This window comes from Balaenoptera musculus, chromosome 1 (genome assembly GCF_009873245.2).
Source record: "Balaenoptera musculus isolate JJ_BM4_2016_0621 chromosome 1, mBalMus1.pri.v3, whole genome shotgun sequence".
NCBI lineage: Eukaryota > Metazoa > Chordata > Mammalia > Artiodactyla > Balaenopteridae > Balaenoptera > Balaenoptera musculus.
This window is the reverse complement of record NC_045785.1, coordinates 97760396-97782602: the sequence shown is the minus strand read 5'-3', so window position 1 is coordinate 97782602 and position 22207 is coordinate 97760396. Positions and strand designations below refer to the sequence as shown.

The window sequence follows — 22207 nt, the reverse complement described above, 5'->3', positions numbered from 1 at the left end:
ACTTGGTGAGTGGAGCACTGCCTCTATCCCCACGAGAATCAAGGTCCTTCCTCTACCTCTCTCCAATTAGACTCCAATACTGAAGGAATGAGTTTTCATACATGTGCTAGAGTCCAAGAATATGATTACCATGATCAAAGTCCCAAAGGAATGGCTGGGTGATCTGTAGCATAATTTTGTTTCCCTTCATGTTCCTGGGTAGACCAGATGGCATGAACTTTGAAGATCTCTGAGAAGCTCTGAACCAGAACTCTCTATCAAAGTGACTTTTAAAAACCCTGACTCTCTTGTATACCATCTCCATGAGTGACCACTCTTACAAGTGGACTTTAACCAAGAATTTGATGGGTGTAACTCAGACTGGCTGCTAAGCAACAGCACCACCACCCCCACCCCCGCCGAAGTCATTGTGACATTGCTTTCTACAAGGCAACATTATGGTGTAGAGGGAGCCAGAGAAGCCCAACTTTGAAAATAAGCTCTGCTAACTATTAACTTCATAATCTTGGGCAAATTTTCCTCACAATATCTCAATTTCTTCACCTGTAGCACAAGGACAATATTCACCATGTAGGAGATAACCTATATAAAGTCCAATACTTGGCTTATTCAACTTGTTCATCATTTCCCTTCCTGCCCTCATTGATTTATTCATTCAACAGGTACTTATTAAACTCTTATATTATGTCAGGTACTGCTCTAGGCTTTGGGAATATAGCAGTGAACAGAAATCCTTGTTCTCCTAGAGGTCAATTCTAGCAGGGGAGGCAATGAAAATGGTAAATACATAAAATGTATGGGATGTCAGGTATTGATTTTGCCAAGGAAAAACAAAGGAATCACAGACAGGGAAGAAGGGAAAAGGGAGTTTCATGGCCAGGAAGGGGCCCACCGAGAAGGTAGCTTCGAGGAAAGGCCTACAGGAAGTGAGGCAGAAAGTCAAATGGAAATCTTGGGAAAGAGTATTCTAGCTTGTGCAAAAGCCCTGAGGCAGTAACATGCCTGGACTACTGGAGAAACAGCAAAGACACCAAAGTAGTTGAAGTAGAGGTAGTGAGAAGTGTTTTCAACATTTCTTTTAAGGCAGGTTTAGTGATGATGAACTCCCTCAGCTTTTGTTTGTCTAGGAAAGCCTTTATTTCTTCGTTATAATTAAGTATAAATTTGCTGGGCAGAGTATTCTCAGCTGACAGTTTTTAATCTTTCAATATTATGAGTATGTCATCCCACTTTCTCCTGGGCTGTAGAGTTTCTGCTGAGAAATCTACTGAAAGCCTAATGGGGGTTCCTTGTAGGTTACTGTCTTTTTTTTCCCCCTGGCTGCCTTTAAAATTCTTTCTTTGTCATTGACTTTTGACAGTTTTAATATAATGTGTCTTGGAAAAGGTCTTCTTGCACTGAGATAATTATGTGTTCTCTTATCTTTGTGAACTTGTATATCCAGTTCCTTCCCAGGCTTGGGAGTTCTAACCTATTATTTCTTTAAATAAACTCTCTGTTCCCTTCTCCCTCTCTTCTCCTTCTGGGATACCCATTAGCCTTATGTTGCCTTTCCTAATGGAATTGGATAATTCTCATAGAATTTATTCATTTAAAAAATCTTAGTTCTCTTTTCTCTTCTACCTGAATCATTCATAGATTTTGAACTTACTAGTTCTCTCTTCCTTATGGTCTGCTCTATTTCCAATGCTTTTAATGCTTTCTTCATCTCATTTATTGAGTTCTTCGCTCCAGAATTTCTGTTTTGTTCTTCTTTAGAGTTTCAGTCTCTTCAGTAAAGCATTCCTTCTGTTCATTAATTTTATTCCTGAGCTCATTGAACTGTCTTTCTGAATTTTCTTGTAGCTCATTGAGTTCTTTCATGACAGATATTTTCAATTCTCTATCAGTTAGTTCACACTCTTTCATGACTTTAAGTTTGGTTTTCTGAGAATTGCCGTTTTCTTTTTGTGATACCATATTACCATGGTTTTTCATTGTGCTTAATGAGTTGTTCCTCTGCTGGCACTTTTGAAGTAGCAAACACCTTTTTTAATTAGGTAAAACTCTTTTCACTTTGACTTTAACAATTCAACATGTTGGTTATTAGAGGCCTTTTTTTTTTTTTTCTAGTAGGTAGTGCTATAGCACAAGTTTTCATTTCTCTTACCTGAACTGTCTCTGGCTATATTTGAAAATTGACTTTCCACCCTCCACCGCCTCTGCCAGAGGTGTCACTTATGCCCTTGCTGCTTTGCCTCCAGAATCTCTGGTGCCTTGCTGTTGCCAATGTTGCCATTGTTGCCAGGGTCACTGCCAAGGGCATCAGGATGGTGGGCACCTCCACTGGGTCCAGGGATGCCTGGGTGGTGGGCAACACTGCCACAGCAAAGGCAGTGGGAAGGTGGGGTTGGAAGGGGGTTGTGGGTGCCTTTGATGCATCTGGGATTGTCAGATGCAAGAGTGCCAGAGTCCAGGCACCACCAGAACTGGAGGGACTGAGGTCATGGGCCTTGCCACTGCTGATGCCTGGCTCCCTGTGTCTGGGGTACTGCTGCAGTCTGGAGGCCTAATTTGTGTGTGCTGCCTCCCCTGTTACTACTGGGTCCTCTGGAACTGTTGGCTCAGTACTGTCATGGCCACGGAGTCCGGATTGCAGTTACCACCTCTGCTGTTCTCCCAATTCCACCTCCTCTATTTGTTCCAGTCTACTTATCTTCAGAGTACAGATGTGTGGATCTCTCCAGAATCCTAGTGTGTTGGACCAGAGGAACCTTTGTTGAGTTATGAATGTTTTACTCATTGTAGATTGAAGAGGAGAGACCAGCAGACTGTCTCATACTACCATGATATTGACGTCACCCCTGATCTTCTTTTTCCTAACATGCTGTGTTCATTCCACCTCAAGGACTTTGTACTTGCTGCACCTCTGCACTTTTCCTAGATCTCAGAATGACTGGTTCTTCTCTAATATCAAGGCTCATCTCATATGGGATCTCTCCAGAGAGGCATTCCTGGACTGCTCAAACTAAAATAGGTTCCTCCCTTGGTCACTTTCTATCACTGTTTCACTTTCCTCATTTCTTTTTTTTTTTTTTTTTTTTTGCTAATTTATTGCTTAACACTCCCATCAGCAAAATATAATCCCCATAAGGGTGAACTCTTTGTGTTATTCACCACTATGTCTTTAGTACCTAGAACATTATCTGGCACATAATAAATAATCAAGAAATGTTGTGGGCTCATGAATGAATAGTCATTACCCAGAAAGCTGCATGTGCCTCATCATTACCACCAGTGCTGCCATCTACCTTGAGAACACTGACATCTGTGTCAAAGGAGGCAGTAAAACATAGTAGTTAAGACTGTGAACTCTTTTGGATCTGGCTCTGCAACTTATTAGCTGTGAGATGTTGGGCAGGTTATTCACTTTCTTGGGTTAATGTTATCTTCCTCACAAAGTTGCTGAGAGAATTAAATAATAAAATACATGTAAAACACTTAAAATGGAGTTTGACATACAATAAGCATGCCAGAAAATAGGAGCCATTATATTCTTATTACTTAGGATTCTTTCAGTTGCAAATAAAAGAAACAAACTTAAGCCAGTTTATGTAGCAAAGAGGAGTTTATTACACAGTTATAGGGGTGTTTCACAGAACCCAAAGGCAGAAATGCATCTGGGCCTCAGGAAGGAGCTAGAATGAAGAGTTGGAAAGCTATTGATAAATGTTCTCTCTGCATCTTTCACCGTGGCTTTTCTCCATTGCTCCCCTTTAGTCTTCTTGCTCTGCATCCAGGGCAACTTTCCCTTCTCCTCAGTTTCTCACTACAGATCTTGAGCTTACATATTATAGGCAAAACCAGTCTCAGGGACTGTTAGCCATTCCTTGTTCTCTGTTGCCGATTCCAAGGGGTGATAATCTGACAAGCCCTCTTGAATCTGATGTCTACACCAGTCAATCAGCCAAGCCAGGGGAGGAGATAATGCAGTAAAACCACAGCTGTTAGTGACCACAGCTATGGTTTCAAGGAAAGGACCTCTGCTTTCACTCCTGAGAAAGGCAGACATCCCCAAAGGAGCCCACTGCAAAGACCTTCCCAATGCTGCCAATTCAGGGGAGCTGGGCCAGCTCTGGGACCTCAGCAGACATGGAGAGAATGTCCTGGCCTTCTGTTCCTTGAGCATGCCAAACAGGCCTGTGCCCCCGAGTCTCCCAGAATCACCTTGGTTCCCTACTGAGAACAGTCACCAAGATGCAGACCTATCTTCTTCATGTCCTCATCCCATGCCAACACCAAACATTCAGACATTTCCTCCTGACAGCATCCAACCTTCATGCAGATCAACCTAAGCCAGTAGAAGGCTTGTGGGTTTGTTGGTGTCATCACTTCCTCACACACTCCCTTCTGCCACTCCACCCCCATGCACAACCTGTATTTTCACATCTAGAAAGGTCTCCACCCAAATCACTTAAAACCAAGGACACTCATGTTTTGACTGATGGATTTTATTGTAGAACTCTAGGTAGGAGCAAGGTGTGCTAAGCAAAGGAGACTGTTCAGCACACTAGGGAATGGAGACACAGGTCAGGTTTATGGCAGGTTGCAGCACTGACAGCTGGTGTCAAAGACAAGCCCAGCCAGGCAATACTGCTCGTATGTGATTCCATTTGCGCAGTTCACGTAGGCATTTCTGTTATTTGGCACAGGGTAGAGGCCATCGGCTTTGCCGGCACAGTATCCACTACCCACAGAGCTGCCTCCAGAGGTGCTACTGCCACTTCCACTTCCACTCTCACTTTCAGTACTACTGTTGGGCTCACTGGGCTGAGTGGAGGCGGTGCAACCTGAAACAGCATGAAGAGCAGACTAGTGGACCTGGCAGAAGCTCTCAGATTCACCTAGAGGTGAAGAACTAGCAGACCTGGGGTGAGGTCTGGAGGTGGAGTGCAGTTCACTCTGGGTCCCTGTAACTGAGGAGCTCACAAGATAACTCCATCTTAGGAATTAGGAACATCTATAATTTCAAGCCAGCCCAGTTTTAAATTTTAAAAGTTCTCTCTTATGATGTTAAAATCATTTTTTAAAAATTTTACTGAGCACCCAGTATATGCGAAATGCTTTTCTAGGATCTGGGTATAAGCAGTAAGCAAATAAGCTGTAAGAGAAAATCTGGACAAAATTTAGGGAATTGGTACTTCCCCTGAATTATAGATTAGAAATATGTCAGTACTGCTTAGGGTTTTTTTGTTCAATCTCCCCAGGCAGGCTGAAGGAGACTTTTAATAAGGGGTTCATAGAAAAATAAATGCTTATATTGAAAGTCAGTCTAATTTCTTGAGGCTTTTCCACAGCTTTAAGAATTAGTAGACCTGGGAAACCCACCCCGTAGGCCTGGTTTCTCATAAGAACATAAAATTCCTGATGTGGACATTCAAGGGTAAGGAAAGAACATAGCACTTCTCTCTCAGGCAGGCAAGAACAGTGAGGTAAAATGGGGAGAGACTCCTGGGGCAAAGGGGGAAGATGTTAGGCTGTCTTTTGAGTTGGAAAAGGAGCATTTATACACCATGGACATCCCCCTGCTGTCACTTACTTGCACTCTTTAGGCCAAGAACATCCTTCAAGGTGTTGGTCAGGGGGAACTTGCCCTGGTTACAGAATGTGCCTGTGAAGTCATCCATGTCAATGGCCCAGATCATGGCACCTCCAAAGTTGTTCTGCTTAAGCCACTCAGCCTGTTTAAGGATAGAGGACACCAGGAGTCATTTTATTTTGGGGAACTCAGGGCTGAGCTCACAGCACATTGGAGGGGCTGACCTTACCTTGATATTAAAGCTCTTGACGTTGTCATAGCCAACCCACTCGTTGCCCTTATAGGCATAGGGCACGTACTGAGGGGCATCCCATGCCTGAGTGGCTCCATTTTTCAGGAAGGTGCAGATCTTTAAAAAGTCAAGAGATTCAAATCCTTTAAGTATGATTCCCAAGAAAGAGAAAACATACAATTTCCTCTTTGATTTTTTTTTTCTGTCATGCCTCCAATAGGGGTTTTCCTCAGATTTCTAATTATGGGTTTTTATTTGCAGTAAATAAGATCAAGTTGTTTTTGAAATACTCAGATGTTATCCCTATTCTTAGTGCTTGATTTTGAGAACCCATGTTAGTATGGGAGATACAGTTATTTAATTCCCTTAAGTGCTAATATAAATGACCTTAAGTATGTAGTCTGTTGTTTGAAGGGATATTGCACACTACAAATGTTCTTCATACTGGATTAGGTAAATGAATAGGTTACTTAAACACCTGAAGCATTTGGAGTAATATCTGTGTTACAGTAGGTAAGTAGTGGACAGATGAACATTCAAGCTTTACATAGATTCTAACCCTAAGGCTACTGTGCAGCACAGGGCATGAAATTCACAGAATTTCAACTGTAAGGCCCAGGCTACCTACCTCATAGTAGGCCAGGAACCCAGCCTGCCTGGTGTAGGGCCCAGCAGGACCAGGACCAGAAGTGGGGGCACCAATGCCATTGTTGGAAGGGTTGCTTAGGATGTAGTTGTGTCCATAGGTAGGGAATCCAACGATGAGCTTCTCAGCTGGGGCCCCATTATTCTTCCAGTAGTTCATGGCATAATCCTGAAAATGTAGCAGGTGAGCTAGAGGCCCACCCAGCTGATGACCCATTGCTTAGTTATGCTAGTCCACTGACCTAACAGGTAAAATTGAATGATGCTAGTAACAGATAGATTAGTTGGTATTTTTTGAAACATTTTGGTGAGGTTATAGTTAATGAAATATGATCAGCCACTTAAGAAGAGAGTTGTCCAAATGAGAATTTTGCAGAATTTATATTTGTTTTGTCTCTGAATCTCCATGTGATTTACAACATCTCTGGTCTGAACCTGCATCTGTGTGGGTACTCACCACATTGAGGTAAGCATTGTTGCCAGTTTCAGTTGGGTATTTGTAGAGGGGGCTGTTCTCTCCAGTGTAGCCGTCCCAGGAGCCATGGAGGTCATAAGTCATGACATGGATGTAGTCTAGGTACCTGAGGTGGGATAAAGAGTTTAAAAGCATTTCCAATTGTTATTTCCCACACCTGTGCAGACAAAAGATACCACTTCCAGTGCCTCTTAAACAAAGTGGCAAAACAGACTAAGGACAAGTCTACTTTGCAAAACTGATACCTATAGGAGTTTGAGGATAAGGTGAGTCACTCACTGGGACAGCTGAGGAATCTCATAGCCAGACTGGATGTTGAAGATGCCAGCAGCTACTGCAGCAGTGACCAGCAGCCTGGGCTTGTTGGTTTGGATGGCCTCCTGCTCAAAAGCTTCACGCATTTCCTATAGAATAATCAAGTATAGTAGGGCATCTATGAAACTGATTTCAGCTCCTTAAATATTAATAAATATATGTTTGTATAACGCTTTTCTTTTTCAAAGTGCTTTCACATATTTTATCTTTAGTTTCTCAATATCCCTATAAAGTAGACAGAATTGATGGTATTCATTTTATAGTTAATATGCATAGAAGTTAAACAATTTCACCAAAGTCTCACAGCAAGTTAGTATCCAGGTCATGACCTAGTATCCCAGATGACCAGTCAAAGCTCTACTTATATCACTACACTTTGAAGTTATACTTGCTACAGTAACCTGTATCCAGCTTTTAGCAATACAGAGATTTGCTTACCTTTGTCCAGTAAATGAGCTACTTTATAGAACTGACATCCCATCAAATGAAATGCTGAATTGGCCAGTGAGGAAGGTGGTAACAGCCAAGTGATAGGTTCCCGTTCAATGTTAGAGGTTAATCCACCGTTATTTTGTGACTCTAATCTTACCCGGAGCACTGGATTCAGTTTTTATAACTGCATTATTAGGGTGTACCAGAGTGTGTTCCAGTGAAGAGTGGGTCTGAAAATTGTTGTATGGGTACTTGTTAAAAGAACTAGGTTATTTAACTGGAAGGAGAAAAATTATAGGCAAGATATAGCTGTCTTCAAATATTGAACCAATATATTGGAAAAGGTGCAGCTTTATTCTATGTTACTTCAGTGGGCAGAGCTAGAACCACTAATTGGTAGTTATTAATTATGACTGGATACATGTATTGACTAAGAATACAGATGTTCTTTTTGATCTCTAGAGCTGTTCAACAAGTAAGTAGGTTTATTTTTCAACCAGTGAGTTACTTAATATTGAAACTATTGGAGGCTGCCTGACAATCTGCTATACCAGATGGTATAGGAAAAACCCCTGTCTTGGGGGAGAGTAAATCTAAAAGCCATCCTTGGCTTTTCTCACTCCATTCATTTTTCCTTGGTGATCTCTTAATTATTTACCTTTGCTGATGACGTCAATACAGTATATCAAATCAAGTCCTTTGTTCTGAACTCCAGCTTGGCATTCATCCAATATCTATTCATCCGTGTCTATTGGGCAAAACTATAGGATGTCCTACAGATTCCTCTCACTCAGCATGTTCAAAGACAAATTAATGAGTCCTTTTTCTTGCTCAAAATCTATCCTTTTTCCTGTATTTACCATCTTAGTTAACAGGACCACAGTCAAACTAGTTTTCAAGGTCAGAAAACTGGAAGTTCTCTCTTTTTCCACTTCCAATTGGTCTCCAAATCCTATTGATTCTACCCTCCTAATATCTCTTATATACTTCCTTTTTCTGTCCTCACTGTTAGGGTCTTCGTTCAGACCCTCAGCATCTCTTGCTCGATTTATTGCAATAGCCTCCTAACTCTATCCCTGCCTCCTTACCTTCTTCTAATTCATCCTCCGTGGTTAAAGCCAGAGTGATCCTTCTAAAACATGAGCTTTGTCATATCTTTCCATTACTTGAAAATCCTTCAGAGTTGCCTTGAATGTAATGTCCAAATTACTTAACATAATATACAAATCCTACATGATCTGATTCTTGTCTCTGGTGCAGCCTCATAATCCATTACTCACATACCTGCTCACCCATATCTACATGTCTTCATTTGTGCAATCCCACCATCACTTATTGGTTAACACCACTTTCAAGACTAAGCTCTTCTTGATCCTGCCCCAGAGCAGAATTAGGTACCTTCTCTCTGTGCTGCTTTTGCACTCTGAATACCTCTATCATGACATTTACCTAAGTGTACTGTAATTGTTGGTTATTTTTCAGGCTTCCACCTAAGATTGTGCATTCCTTAAAGCCAAGGATTGTGCCTTATTCTTATCTTTAGCCTGACGCTTAATACAGTGTCTGGGATGGTGTAAGGGCTCAGTGATAATAGGCAGTCTAGTATAAAGGTTAGAAGCAATGGGCTCTGTAGTCAGACTACTTGGGTAGTTATGACACCTATTAGTTGTGTGATATTAGGCAAGTTACTTAAACTCACTATATATTAGCTTCCTCATCTGTAAAATAAAGATTATGTTACTTACAGTACCTATATCATAGAGTAGATATGAAGATGAAATGAGTTACGATTTTAAAAACAGCTTGTAGAATTGTGCCTGACAGCAAACATAATAATGTTATTATTATTATTAAATGCTGTTGAATGTAGGCATGATATCTAAGAATCTTTGCAATGTAAAATTTCCAAAATTCTAAATTCCAGTTTAGTTTCACTCTGGAACCACCAGGTTCTCCTTGAAAAGAACAGACTTTGAATTTTCTTGGGCTAAACACTGCCCCCTCCCTCCTCACCTGCACCAGGACAGTGAAGAGATGCTTGTCCTGAGGAGGGCTTCCACGAGAGCCAGGGTACTCCCAATCTAAGTCCAGCCCATCAAATCCATACTGACGCAGGAATCTGATGACTGAAGAAATGAAAGTCTTGCGATTCACTGGAGTGGAAACCATGGCAGTGAAACTGAAGGAGATCCAAAGAAGGCAGGGTGAGGCCTTGGTAGTCCCAACACCTTGTAGTGAAGTCAAATCCTATATTTCTGCCTCAGAGCTTTTCACCAAGACCCACATCCCAGATAAAACTATGTTCCTGGCTTTCTCCTGTGCTTACTTTGTAATCACTACTCTGTCAGCCATGGTACCTCAGTGTTCTCTTTGTTTTGTTATCCACCCAACTCTGATCTTTCTCCCAAATTGTACCTGTTGCTTTGAACACCTGTCTACCTTGGCTCACTGTGTTGTCTCTCCAAATAGTCCCTGATGTTCGTATACCCTCAAAAAAGTCTTCTTGTTTATTTGCATGACTTTCTCTTCCTTTCTCCTGGAAGGTAAATAGACAGAAGTGCTATAACACTCTCCTCAGGGGTTGTACTTCTGAAATACTTTGAAAAGAGGTTGTTTTGAAATCTCAGTAACTAAGCTTCTGTGAATGTAGTCCCAGAATATCCATCTAAATGTAAACGTACAAAATAAATGGTGTTCTAATTAATACTGAGATTCTGGTGTAGTGATTTATTTAAGTAGCATATTTGTTTAATGTATATCCTTAATATCCTGTCTTAAGTTGTGAAATCTGAAGGGACATAAGTCACATTGAGCTAACTTGTTTTCCATAACAAATGAACACAAGGCTCTCTCATAGAGGACTTACGGGGCAGTTCCAAAATTCCAGCCTCCAATGGCCAGGAGAGTTTTCAGCTGGCTGTTCCTTTAAAGCAAAGGATAGAAAAGAAAAACTTCAAAATCCATGAGTCCCTCAATTTAAAATAACATTGCTTCGGTATTGGGCTTGATCAGAAACTTTGATGTTGCCTTGATAAAATATTCTGTAGAACAAGTTTCCTTCACTACTGAATACTTTATAAAAATTATTTGTGTTATCATTATGAATGCACTCAGAGTTCTTTAGAAAAATCTAAATTAAGGGACCGGGTTTTTTAAAAATAGGAAAGTATTGGCAATTCTTACATTCTACTCTATCAGATGAAATGGTAAATATTGCTTGAACATAATTACTTTCTCAGACTTTATGATAATGAATATAAATCAGTTGGCTTAAAATCATGCACATTTTCTGGAATAGTGGTTCTCAAACACCAGTTTATAAAAGAATGAAGTACAAGACCAGAGTTGGAGGACAGCATTAAAATTCCAGGTTTTTAAACCCTTTCTCAGAGATAGTGATTCAGTTGGATTAGGGATTGAGATTTTTATCAAGTGACTCATGTGATTTTGACGCATGGTCAATGGATCACACTTTGAGAAATCCCACTCTGAAGGGGTTTATTTCTTCTTAGGTATCATAACTCAAATTCTAGTGGCTGCATTCAAGATACTGCCACTACTGAAGGTAACAATGGCCTGTAGCCTTACTTCTCCTGGATGTAACTAACTGAACAAATTAGAAATTAAAAGATACCAGGGTTTTTGTTTGTTTTGTTTCATTTTTACACAAAACAGAACTCTATTAAAATACAGCAAACTCTTCTGATTTCTTGGGCTCTGTTATGTCTAATCTTCGGTATCCTCTGCCTCCTGTTCTCTGATGCAAGTAGCTAAGATGGTTTGCAGTTTCCTGAGTCATAAAAAAGATAATTACAGTGAAAGGAACATACAGAACTATTTTTTAATACTAGCTAGAGCAGACAACGTGCTATGTTATCTATATCCTCGATACTTAAAGTGTAGCTCCTGGACCAGAAACATCAGCATCATAGGGAAGCTTGTTAGAAATACAGAGTCTTGGTTCCCACCTCAGACTCACTGAACCTGAACTGCAGAGATACCAACTTAGATATCTTCCCATTCTCTTACTTGTTTTTCAGGCTATTGAAAGATTGGTAGAGAGTCACATCATTCCATTCAATGGTGGTGAGCTCGTTGTTTCTCATCCCAGCAAAGGCATAAATCAGGTGAGTACAGAGGCAGGGGTCGATGTTGTCAGGCTTGAACCTTCCCAGCCCTGGCCGGTACTGGGACCAGTTGGTGAAGTAGCATATCAGCTGGTAGGCAGAACCTGAGAGTAGTAAGAAGTAAGAAAAATGGCCTGACTTAGGTGTCACTGAAATGTGCTGTAAGTTTTAGCCCTGCTTCTGTTTCCCTCCCTTTGCCTCAGATACCTGATCTCTGTGTAGGGGTGGTTAATAGGAACAATCTTGCAAATGATTTCAAAGCTTCTAACTTGGGAACTAGTCACTGACTTTCAAGTTGGTTATTTTTATCTTTGACAGATTCACTTTGGGATCTTGGTGAAGCCTAGGAACCACTGAAGAAAAAAATGCCCAGTAGTCCTATGAAGCCCAGTGAATACCAACTTACAACTCTCAGGTGGTCATGCTGAAGAGAATAACAGTGGCAGCCAATACAAAATAACAGGTTCTCCCAACATCAAATCCATCTGTCTGTAAAGAAGACAGTAGCTTTCTTTCCTAGTATGGCTTATCTATCTCTTGATATGCTTTTTAAAAAGTAATATTAGGATATGAAAAAATCACATTTAATACATTAAGCAGACAACTGCACTATGAATAATTTATAAAGATTTTATGTTTATTGTAGGAAAAGATTATGTCAAGGATATAATACAGAGTCCATGACTCACCTAGCTGAGCATTCAGCAGAAGAGCCAGACCTAGAGAGAAAGAAAGCACATGTATTCTGAACCAATTGTCTATATCTTGTAGAATATAATTCTGAGGCCTTGGGTAGCATCCTATGGGTCATAGGTTTTTATAGCCCAAGTGGCACTTAGGGGTTATGCCAAAGAGTAGGTTTTTCAGTGAAGGCACCAATAAATCTGTACTTCCCTTCTCTTAGTCAAAAATGAGCATGGCTCTCTCTTCTTCCACCTTCCGTGTCAGTAACAAATGTTATGGAAGACAGAGTTGGAAGTCTACTACCTATGGGAGATCTACGTACTGAAACTACCCAAACTTTACTCTGCTCAATGACTACACACCCATCCATGCTTCACCACCCTTAACTGGGATGAATACAGCTTCACACACAAAGCATCCTCTAAATCAATGAATTCAGTATCTCTTCGGGCCTTCGAGTTTTTTTACACCAACTTTAAGAGCCCTTACAGTAGAAGAGAACTAGAAACTGTTAGACAAGACTCCAGATGCTGTTCCCTGGCTTCTACCGGAACACTTTTGACCTGATTGCTTTATAAATTGAGCTAGAGGTTTCATTTGGAAAAGGTTCTGAAGCTATAAAAAGTTTGTAAATCTCAGCTCTAGAGCAACTAATAAACTATGGATACAAATTGGCTCTAAACAATATACTGAATCAACCCCTTTAAATGATTGAATTCTAACTGATATTTTAATAATACATCAGCAACTCAGTAAGACAGTAAGGGATTACAGAGAAATAATTCTGAAAACAGTAGAACAAAGATAACTTGCATAACTCTGTCTCAGTTCCCACTGATTTTCATCTCTGAAAAGATAGACCAAAAACACAAACATGTAAATTAAAATAATATCAATTAAAATGAGGTGGTGCAGGAAGATGAACAGAGAAATGGGAACAACCCAATAAGGAATGGGAGAGTAAGACAAGCATTGGAAGAAAACTAGCCTTTCTTTTAGGACCATGCTTGTGGCATCAACGAAGGTAGAAATGCTGCCAGAGTCAATTGAGATTAAGAGAATCAGAAGTAGACTTATTTGTGTATGTCTGGATTCTCTTGGAAATTTGAAATGATGAAAGAACAATAGAAAAGCATAGAGGTGTGTGTGAAGACTATTTCATGCCTGTCAGATGCAGAGAGAAAAAGAAATCAGTTAAGAATAAGGCTCTATGTCCAATTACAGACTCACCTGTGAGGAGAATAAGCTTTGCCATGGTTGCCATTGACACTGGTCTAGCAGAGTCTGGATTTTCTTTTTATACCATCTGAGCACCAGGTTATCACAAAGGATATCTTCCAAGTGGAAAGCATTTAACCCAGATATGTATATAGCTAATCAGTAAGTCAACAGATCTCCTCCCCTACAAACATCACTTTGTGTACCTCCAACCTGCACTCCCCTCGCCGCCACCTTCTCTGCTCAATAAGGACAAAACGTCATGGCTCCTAACAGGGTGGTAGAGACCATCACCATGAAAAGCACCGGCTTATTAGCTTTTTTGGCAGTTCTCAGGGCTGATAAGCATCTGTTTAAACATTGTGGTTTTCATGAGGTGGACATTTCGTGCCTGGCATCAAAGTACGTCTTTATTGGAAAATAAACAATAAAAACCCTTGGAAGGTATTAGCTGTTCTTAAAACTTTTCTTTCATGGAATTATTCATATATAATTTGTATAATCAGTGCCTAAGGACTTTCATCTTCAGGTGCTGTTTTATGAACATTCTATCCATACCTGTTCTTTGGAATGACCTTAGTCATGATTATACAATAATTTTATCTAGGAACGTATAGTTCCCAAAATGTACCCTCTGAAGGTCAATGAGAACTCTCTAATCCATAGTTCCAAATTACATCCAGAAGATGTTTAAAAATATTTTGTGCTGCTGATGGATAAAGATGATGGAGATGATATTGAAGAGTTTCTTTTAATAGAAATATTTGCAACTTGACCATTTATAGAATTTTTGCTTAAAATTAATTCCAACCCACCTTTCCAAACATTATCCACTACTATTGTCCTACAAAAAAATTCAGCTTCAGCCAAAATGGTCTATTCATTGTCCCCAAATGTGTGTTTCATGCCTTTGCTCACACTATCTCTCCACCCTTTGCCTGTAATATCTACCCCAGTATTACAGTTCTTCAAAGTCCAGCTCAGATCCTCTCTTTGAAGCTCAATGATCTCTCCTTCCTCTGAAATACTTTATGTCCTTTAGTACATATTGTCTATTCTTGCTTATATGGTACTGTCTTGTGACAGTAACTGGAAAGCAGTTGGTAGACATATGGGTTCACATCATGGGATGCTGACACTTTAGCAGACTTATTGTAAATCTAGACTAATTTTTTATTTTATCTCATTTAGAAACTAAATTGTGTCCATTTACCCAATGATAATTAGGTCCTGGGTGTTTGGTTCCCACTCATAGGACCAGAGAGAAAGTCTGGTAGAAGTGCTGCCAGGGAGATTTTCAGTTATAAAAATAATAATATCAACAAACCCTACAAGCACCTACTATATGCCAGAGATTGTTCTTGGTGTTTATATTACGAAGAATTAATTTTTTCTAAGTGATTAAAACCAACTCTAACAAGCACAAATCAGTATATTGGGAGAATATGAGGAAGCTCACAGAATCAAAGATAAGAATATAGGACCTGCTTCTGATTATGACAGAAATCACATTTCTTGGGGGAGCAAAGTGGGAGGAGGGCTTAGGATAAATAAGCTCCAATTTTACTTTTTATCCATGCATCAGTCCATACAAGAATCAAAGTCCTGTGAGAAATAGTCTGATTGTGTAGCTTGGAGCTTGAACCAGTCCCTCACTTCGAGAAAGGACAGGGCATTTGCATTTAAATTTCCATCCGAATTGGCCATAAAAGGAAATTCTAAAAGAATGGAGAGTGAATACTGAGTGACTGAAAAACAATGAATGTTCGTCAGAGGGCTCTACTTCCTTATTTTATTTGGCCTATAAAAAGAATTATTACTGTCACCTCAACTTTGTAGATGAGAAAATTGTCAAACAAATCTTAAGTACCAGGTCTGGGATTCAGTGTCAAGAGCAGGAACATCCAGAATGGAAATCTCCTAATATTTACACTGCATTGCTTCCTTATATTAAATGAAGTGGGCTAGTTGGTGGCCCAGGTTGAACTAGGAAAGACATTTCCATGAGGTACCTAGGAGAATATGGTTGGGACAAAGAGTCAGAATTGTGTCAAATCAAGTGTAAGTCAAAAATATGCAAAAACAAGCAGCAAGGCCAGTAGTCCCAGATTTATCTATTTGGCACTAACAGGTCTAGATGTTGTTTAAATTCAGTAAGATATTTTCTATTGAATTTGGCTCTCCTGGCCCTGTACAAAAGACCTGCAGGTAAAACGTCCCTTCTTAATAGCCCCTTAGTAGCTCCAACTGAGTCCCTGTCAAACTTGCTTTCCATCTGAGCACTTGAGTGCTGGAAAGAATTACCAGCATCATAAGATTTGTAGAATAATAAAGGTTTAAAAGTGTTGGCATTGTGTATCTTTCCATATTGCTCAATTTTTTTTCTGTAACTCTGTATTATTTAGTCTCTCTCAATTTTATGGTACCATGTACCATATGTATAAGTTTAGATATACATTTTAAAGAAAAGTATTAAAATGAAACCCCTGTCCCACCACCCAGTTTGAATAAGATAATATTATCTTTGAATATTATCCTATATTTTCTTCCCCAGTTAGATGCTTTTCACTCCCCTGGAGTAAGCAACTATTCTGAAATTTGTGCCAACCATTTCCTTGCTTCATTTATAATTTTATCACATATACATGTGTATCCCTAAATAATATATTAATTAGTTTCACAATAATTTATTACAAGTAGTTTATTATTTAGTTTTAATATATTCATTAGTTTTGACTTCATATAAGTGAAATAATACCATATGTATTCTTCTATTTCTTGCTTGTTAGCTTAGCATTAAGTTTTTGAGATTCATCTAAGTTGTTACAAGTAGAAGCTATTCACTTATTTTCACAGCTCTATGGTATTCATTATATGAACATGCTGCAATTCACTTATCCTTTCTGTATAGAACAACATGTGGTTTTTTTCCAGTTTTCTCCCTACATGCTGCTATAAGCATTCCTGTACCATCTCTTGGTATACATTTGCAAATTTCTTGTGTTTGCACCTAGGAATAGGGTTGCTGTGTGAAACAACATATGCGTCGTAAAATTTACTATTTATCTGAACGTTTCTTTTCCAAAGTAGTTGTATCAGTTTGCACTATCAACAGCAATTAAGGAGGCAAATTAGACTTTATTGTTTCTTTATCGTTCCTCTAAACAGATGAGGAAACTGAGAATGAGACTTTGCTGAAGTTACACAGTAAAATATGTAGCCAGAACCCAAGCTCAGAGCTTCTGACTCCTAGTCCAGTGTTATATATTTTTTAATTTGTTGTTTGTTTATTTTTTTTGCTGAATTCAATATTTCTACTAATGCGGCCTAAGACTGTATTATCTCTTGCAGCAACTTTATCACATTTTTGTTTCATATGGAGCCTTTCAGATGAAATGGATTCAAGTCAAATCTTACTCATGTGTACTTGAGAAATTGACTTTTTATAACCCTATGCAAAATTTTATTATACACAGCATTGTGTTTTGTGTCATTTGTTTATAGTCTATGTCTGCTGCTAATAGGTAAGCTCCTGGAGGCAGGTATTATTTTATTCATCTCTACATCTCTAGTGACTAGTACAGTTCTTGGCTTTTCAAGGATTAATCAACAAATGTGTAATGTGTAATGATTTCAATTTAATTTAAATGAAATACAGGAACTGATGATTATCTATTTAATTTTGTCTCATCTCTTGGACCATTGTTCCATCTTATTAATATTTTCTAGAATTACTATTGCCATATACCACATTAAGTTAACTCTTCTGCTTTTTATCATCCAAAGATGAGACTACAAGTGAAGTTGAGGCACGCTATGACTTCTACCCCTCAGAAAGGTGACTTCTTTGCATCTAAGACAAAAATGGTCACAGAGTCCTGGAAAGCTAAGAACGATTGTGTAAATCTTCTGAAGGGTGCAAGTCTCATTTAACTGAGGCCAATCGAGGAAGATGTTCATTCACAAGGAAGAGTTCCTGATGGGTACACTACATAGAACAGAGACTGTCATGTATATTCAGAGTCAATCAGTCAGCTGTTTTCCTTACTGATGGGCATAAGCATTACATGGAGTTGAATAAAGCCATCATTGGGAGATGTAGTACAAAGGTCAAGAAACAACTGACTAATGACTACAACATTGGTCCCAAGTCAGCTCCAATGATCAGGAAGCCAATACTATCCCAGAAGGAAGAAAATTTCTGCTGCATGGACGACTAGGCCTGGGGATCCAGGATCCTTCCCTGACAGTTACATTGGCAGATACTGGGTGGTGTAACTCAGTAGAATATTCTAGAAGGATGGTGACATTAGGAGACACTAGAATGGCCACTGGATCTCCCCGACTGCATCCTATTCTATAGATGGTAGATTTAGTATCATAATGATTAGCAGAGGAGTCCACTACTTTTGAGAGTTGTGTCAAAAACTTGGGACAACCTAAATGATAATTCTCCTGGGAGGATCTAATGAAAGACAGTGAGAATGCATCACCATCCAGCTGCCATGGTTTCAGATATCTCCTTCCTACCTAGAAAAGCATTTTTTCTTTTTCCATAAATACTTGTGGTATTTTACCCATACCTGGGGCCATCACCTAGGTGGGAATCCTGCATCAAAACTTTCCCATTCCCATGGGTCATGCAATAGTTGGAGGATTTCATTTCTACCAGCACCAAGGTAATAATGGCTACTCAGTGTCACAGTAAAGTTTTGGACCCAGAACAGGGTAAAGGTACAGTTGCAGTTGAGTAGACCCTCAACATCCAGGTAGAGATAGCAGTGACCCAGGTTAGTCTCCACCCATCCTTTATCACAGAGTGCAGTCCTGATTTTACAGTTGCCTAGAGTCAATGTTGGGGAAATAAAAAGAGAATGGTGTGGGAAGGGAGACCTGGATTGGGTCCCCAAATTACAATTGTTCAGCTCCAGAAAACATCCTGTCCTCAGATTCCTAGGTTCCTAACAGATGGCTGAGAGCAGATGGACTGTTTCTGGGATGGTTCTATTCAGGACATTTATAGCATTGGGCAGGCAATCCAGTTAGCCTACCATTTGGAAGTAAACAGCAGGCTTAAGCAATTTGTCTTCAGGCTGACTTCTCCACATTCCCTTGACTCTATCCTCTGTGGGTAACAAGAGACATGAAGTAGCCATCAGATTAGGTTTGGACATTGTCTTAGTTTGCTTGGGCTTCTATAATAAAATACCATAGACTGGGTGACTTAAACAGCAGAAATTTATTTTCTCACAGTTCTGGAAGCTGGAAAGTCCAAGATCAAGTTTCCGACAGGGTTCAGTTTCTAGTGAGAGCTCTCTTCCTGGCTTGCAGACAGCCGCCTTCTGGTTGATTCCTTGAATGGTGGAGAGAAAGAGACATCTCTGGTGTCTCTTCCTCTTTTATAAGGACACAATTTCTATTGGATTAGAGCTCCACCCTTGTGACCTCATTTAACCTTAATTATCTTCTTAAAGGCCCTATCTCCAATACAGTCACATGGGGCTCAGAGCTTCAACATATGAATTTTGGGGACACAATTCTGCCCATAGCAGACATTGCAACAATAGAACTATCCCTTTAATGCTTGATAATGTGCCTAATAACTCCAATTAGAAAGCAAAAGTCTCCAACTCATCAAGTCAGGAGGTGCCAGGGAATTGTTGACTATGACAGTGCCCCAGTGCTACCCTCATTTGATCAACCATTTCACAACCAATGTTATAGAAATGGGGTATTATTTTGAATCCCTCACAATCGTGTCCAGTAACACCCCCTTATCCAAAGGGGATACATTCCAAGACCCCCAGAGGATGCCTGAAACTGTAGATAGTACAAAATCCTATATATACTATGTCTTTTTCTTATATTTACATACCTATGATAAAGTTTAATTTATAAATTAGGCACAATGAGATGAACAACATTAATAATAAAATAGAAAAATTATAAAAATACACTGTAATAAAAGTTATGCAAATGTGGTCTCTCTTTCAAGATATCTTACTGTATTGTACTCACACTTCTTGTGATGGTGTGAGATGACAAAATGCCTACATGATAAGCTAAATTCAGGTGAATGATATAGCATTAGGCTACTCTTGACCTTCTGATAATATGTCAGAAGGAGGATCATCTGCTTGGGGTGATCCTGAATCCCAAGCCATGACAATGTCCATGATTGATGTCAGGAGAAGACAGTGTCGATGGTTGGAGATCCTGAGCAGGCCAAAGAGGAATGGCACAAGAGTTCATACTCTGAATGATGCACACTTTAAAACTTATAAATTGTTTATTTCTGGAATTTCTCATTTAATATAATAGTTTTAGACCATGCTTGACCACAGGTAAACTAAACCATATAAAGAGAAACTGCAGATAAGCAGGGACTACTGTATTCTGGATATGTGGTCCCCTATTCTTCTCTACACTTTACTCACGAAGTGATCAGTCCTGTTGCATCCATCCCTTTGACAACAAGTCTCTATTTTTTTTCCATAAACAAGGACAGGTACCATCATCAATTTCATCATGTTTGAACCCTTTATTTAAAAACCATAATCACATAGACTTCTAAGATATAACATCAGTAGGAATCTACCCAGAAGTTCTGTTGGTTCAGTCAGCCCTACTTGTGATTATCTTCTTCAACTGCTGTGGGTAACTAATCACATAAGTCACATACTACAATTCTGTCCCCTCCTTTGCCCCCATTTAATTGGGGCGTGTAACACCCTAGTATGCTAATTACCCATGCCATTTTGAATTGACCTTGCCAGTCACAGGAAGAGAGTCAGAGGAGTGGCCTATTTGTTTGATCCTACTTGCATATGGCCATATAAGAAATCACTTCACATTTAACCAATCAGAGTTTTCAAGTTGCTATTTCATCAGAGATGCTAATTTAGGCTTCCCTCCGTCCTCTTTTGAGCAACTTCCTCCAAGATCATTAATAACAACCATCGAATATTAGGCTGGGTGATCTTAACACCCAGTCTCTTTTCATCACTCTGGATCCTTGGGAATTTGGGTGACTAGACCTCGTGACTGCCACAACAATCTTTGAAGGTAATGGTTCACAATACTCCAGGCAGATTTTTCTAATCTTAAGTCCATTGGTTCACTTCTAGAAGGCCATGATGGATACCCCAAGTCAGATACCCAGCTTCCTACACCAATTGTCAAGCAATTAAGGATGATTGATCAAGCAGCACACAAACTAGGCTTTCTGGAACTGTTTTTTTTTTAATTTATTTTATTTTATTTTTTATTTTATTTTATTTTTGGCTGTGTTGGGTCTTCATTGCTGTGCACTGGCTTTCTCTAGTTGCGGTGAGCGGGGGCTACTCTTTGTTACAGTGCGCAGGCCTCTCCTTGTGGTGGCTTCTCTTATTGTGGAGCACGGGCTCTAGGGTGCGCGGGCTTCAGTAGTTGTGGCACGCGGGCTCAGTAGTTGTGGCTCGTGGGCTCTAGAGCGCAGTCTCAGTAGTTGTGGCACACGGGCTTAGTTGCTCCGCGGCATGTGGGATCTTCCGGGACCAGGGCTCGAACCCGTGTCCCCTGCGTTGGCAGGCGGATTCGTAACCACTGCGCCACCAGGGAGGGCCAAGAAGGTGTTTTTTATTGGAAGAAAACCCAGAGATTAAAGCAATAGCAGGTTAATGATCCTCCTGTGACCATCTTGTTCTCAGGCAGCACACAACAATCAGAGTGCAAATATAAGAAAGAGACCCTGGGCTTTGGATGTTGGGGTTTTTAAGCTTCTTAATTTTTAAAGACCAAAGTCTTCCTAGTGAGATTAGGGTATAGGATCTAATAACAGTATGGTGTTGCAGAACCTTGGCTTTCAGCTCTACCCACTACGTCAGCGTTCATTGATTGGGAGATCACTTGACCTTCCCCTGGTGTGATATAACCCTTGGGATTACAGCACTGTTACTTAGTGGAAACTTGGCTGAGGTCCTGATCTACCATATCAGCTCTTTGCCAGGATAGATTTCATTAAATTCTAGGCTACAGCTGGTTTTCAGAGGCAGCAGGCCAAATTTATCTCCAGGAAACCAGCCTGGCATCAGGGCATCAGTTAAGTTAACCCTTACCTGTCAACTGTCTTCCAGGAGAAAATGATAAAGAACCATCATAACCAAAGTGTATCCTAGTTAAGTTATTGAACTTCAAGAATAAATAATTAACTCTTCAGGCAACAGAAGGAAATAGGTATTAAATAATTTAAAAGATATGAGTTGATAAAGGCTCAGTGAGTACCTATTGGCTTCAAACATCCCCATAACTATATTCAATGCCGTAACACAATGGAGCAATGCATACCTAAGACTAAGTTTATCCAGAAGCAGCTCATGTGAGAGTAAATTATGAGCAGGAGTAAAAGATGGAGGAGTGAAACAGGAAGAAGGAGGGCCAATACAAAAGTATGTTGTCAAGATGGCTACTGCTAGGGGCAGCTGGATGCTCAGTTCCTTGGGACTGTCTTAGAACTCCTATGG

The 22207-nt window shown here is 39.9% G+C and overlaps 1 protein-coding gene across 1 annotated transcript; it reads right to left on the bottom strand.

Annotated features, from left to right (window-relative positions):
- Positions 1-4474: 4474 nt before the first annotated feature.
- Positions 4475-13845, bottom strand: LOC118901018 (acidic mammalian chitinase-like). The gene is made up of 11 exons (XM_036863981.1): positions 13719-13845; positions 12494-12523; positions 11707-11908; positions 10544-10600; positions 9691-9856; positions 7210-7334; positions 6913-7036; positions 6439-6624; positions 5808-5927; positions 5579-5720; positions 4475-4829 (listed from the first exon to the last, which is right to left on the bottom strand). The coding sequence occupies exons 1-11, from the start codon at positions 13750-13752 to the stop codon at positions 4576-4578; spliced, it is 1440 nt and encodes a 479-aa protein (XP_036719876.1). The 5' UTR covers positions 13753-13845; the 3' UTR covers positions 4475-4575.
- Between the last annotated feature and the right edge of the window lie 8362 nt (positions 13846-22207).

Bases quoted from the DNA above. Each gene is read 5' to 3' on its own strand.
- LOC118901018 (XM_036863981.1), bottom strand. From the start codon at position 13,752: ATGGCAACCATGGCAAAGCTTATTCTCCTCACAG. The intron at 7,335-9,690 runs GTGAGGAGGGAG...ATTATTCTATAG, and splicing joins TCTTCACTGTCCTGGTGCAG to GAAATGCGTGAAGCTTTTGA. The intron at 6,625-6,912 runs GTGAGTACCCAC...CTACATTTTCAG, and splicing joins ACAATGCTTACCTCAATGTG to GATTATGCCATGAACTACTG.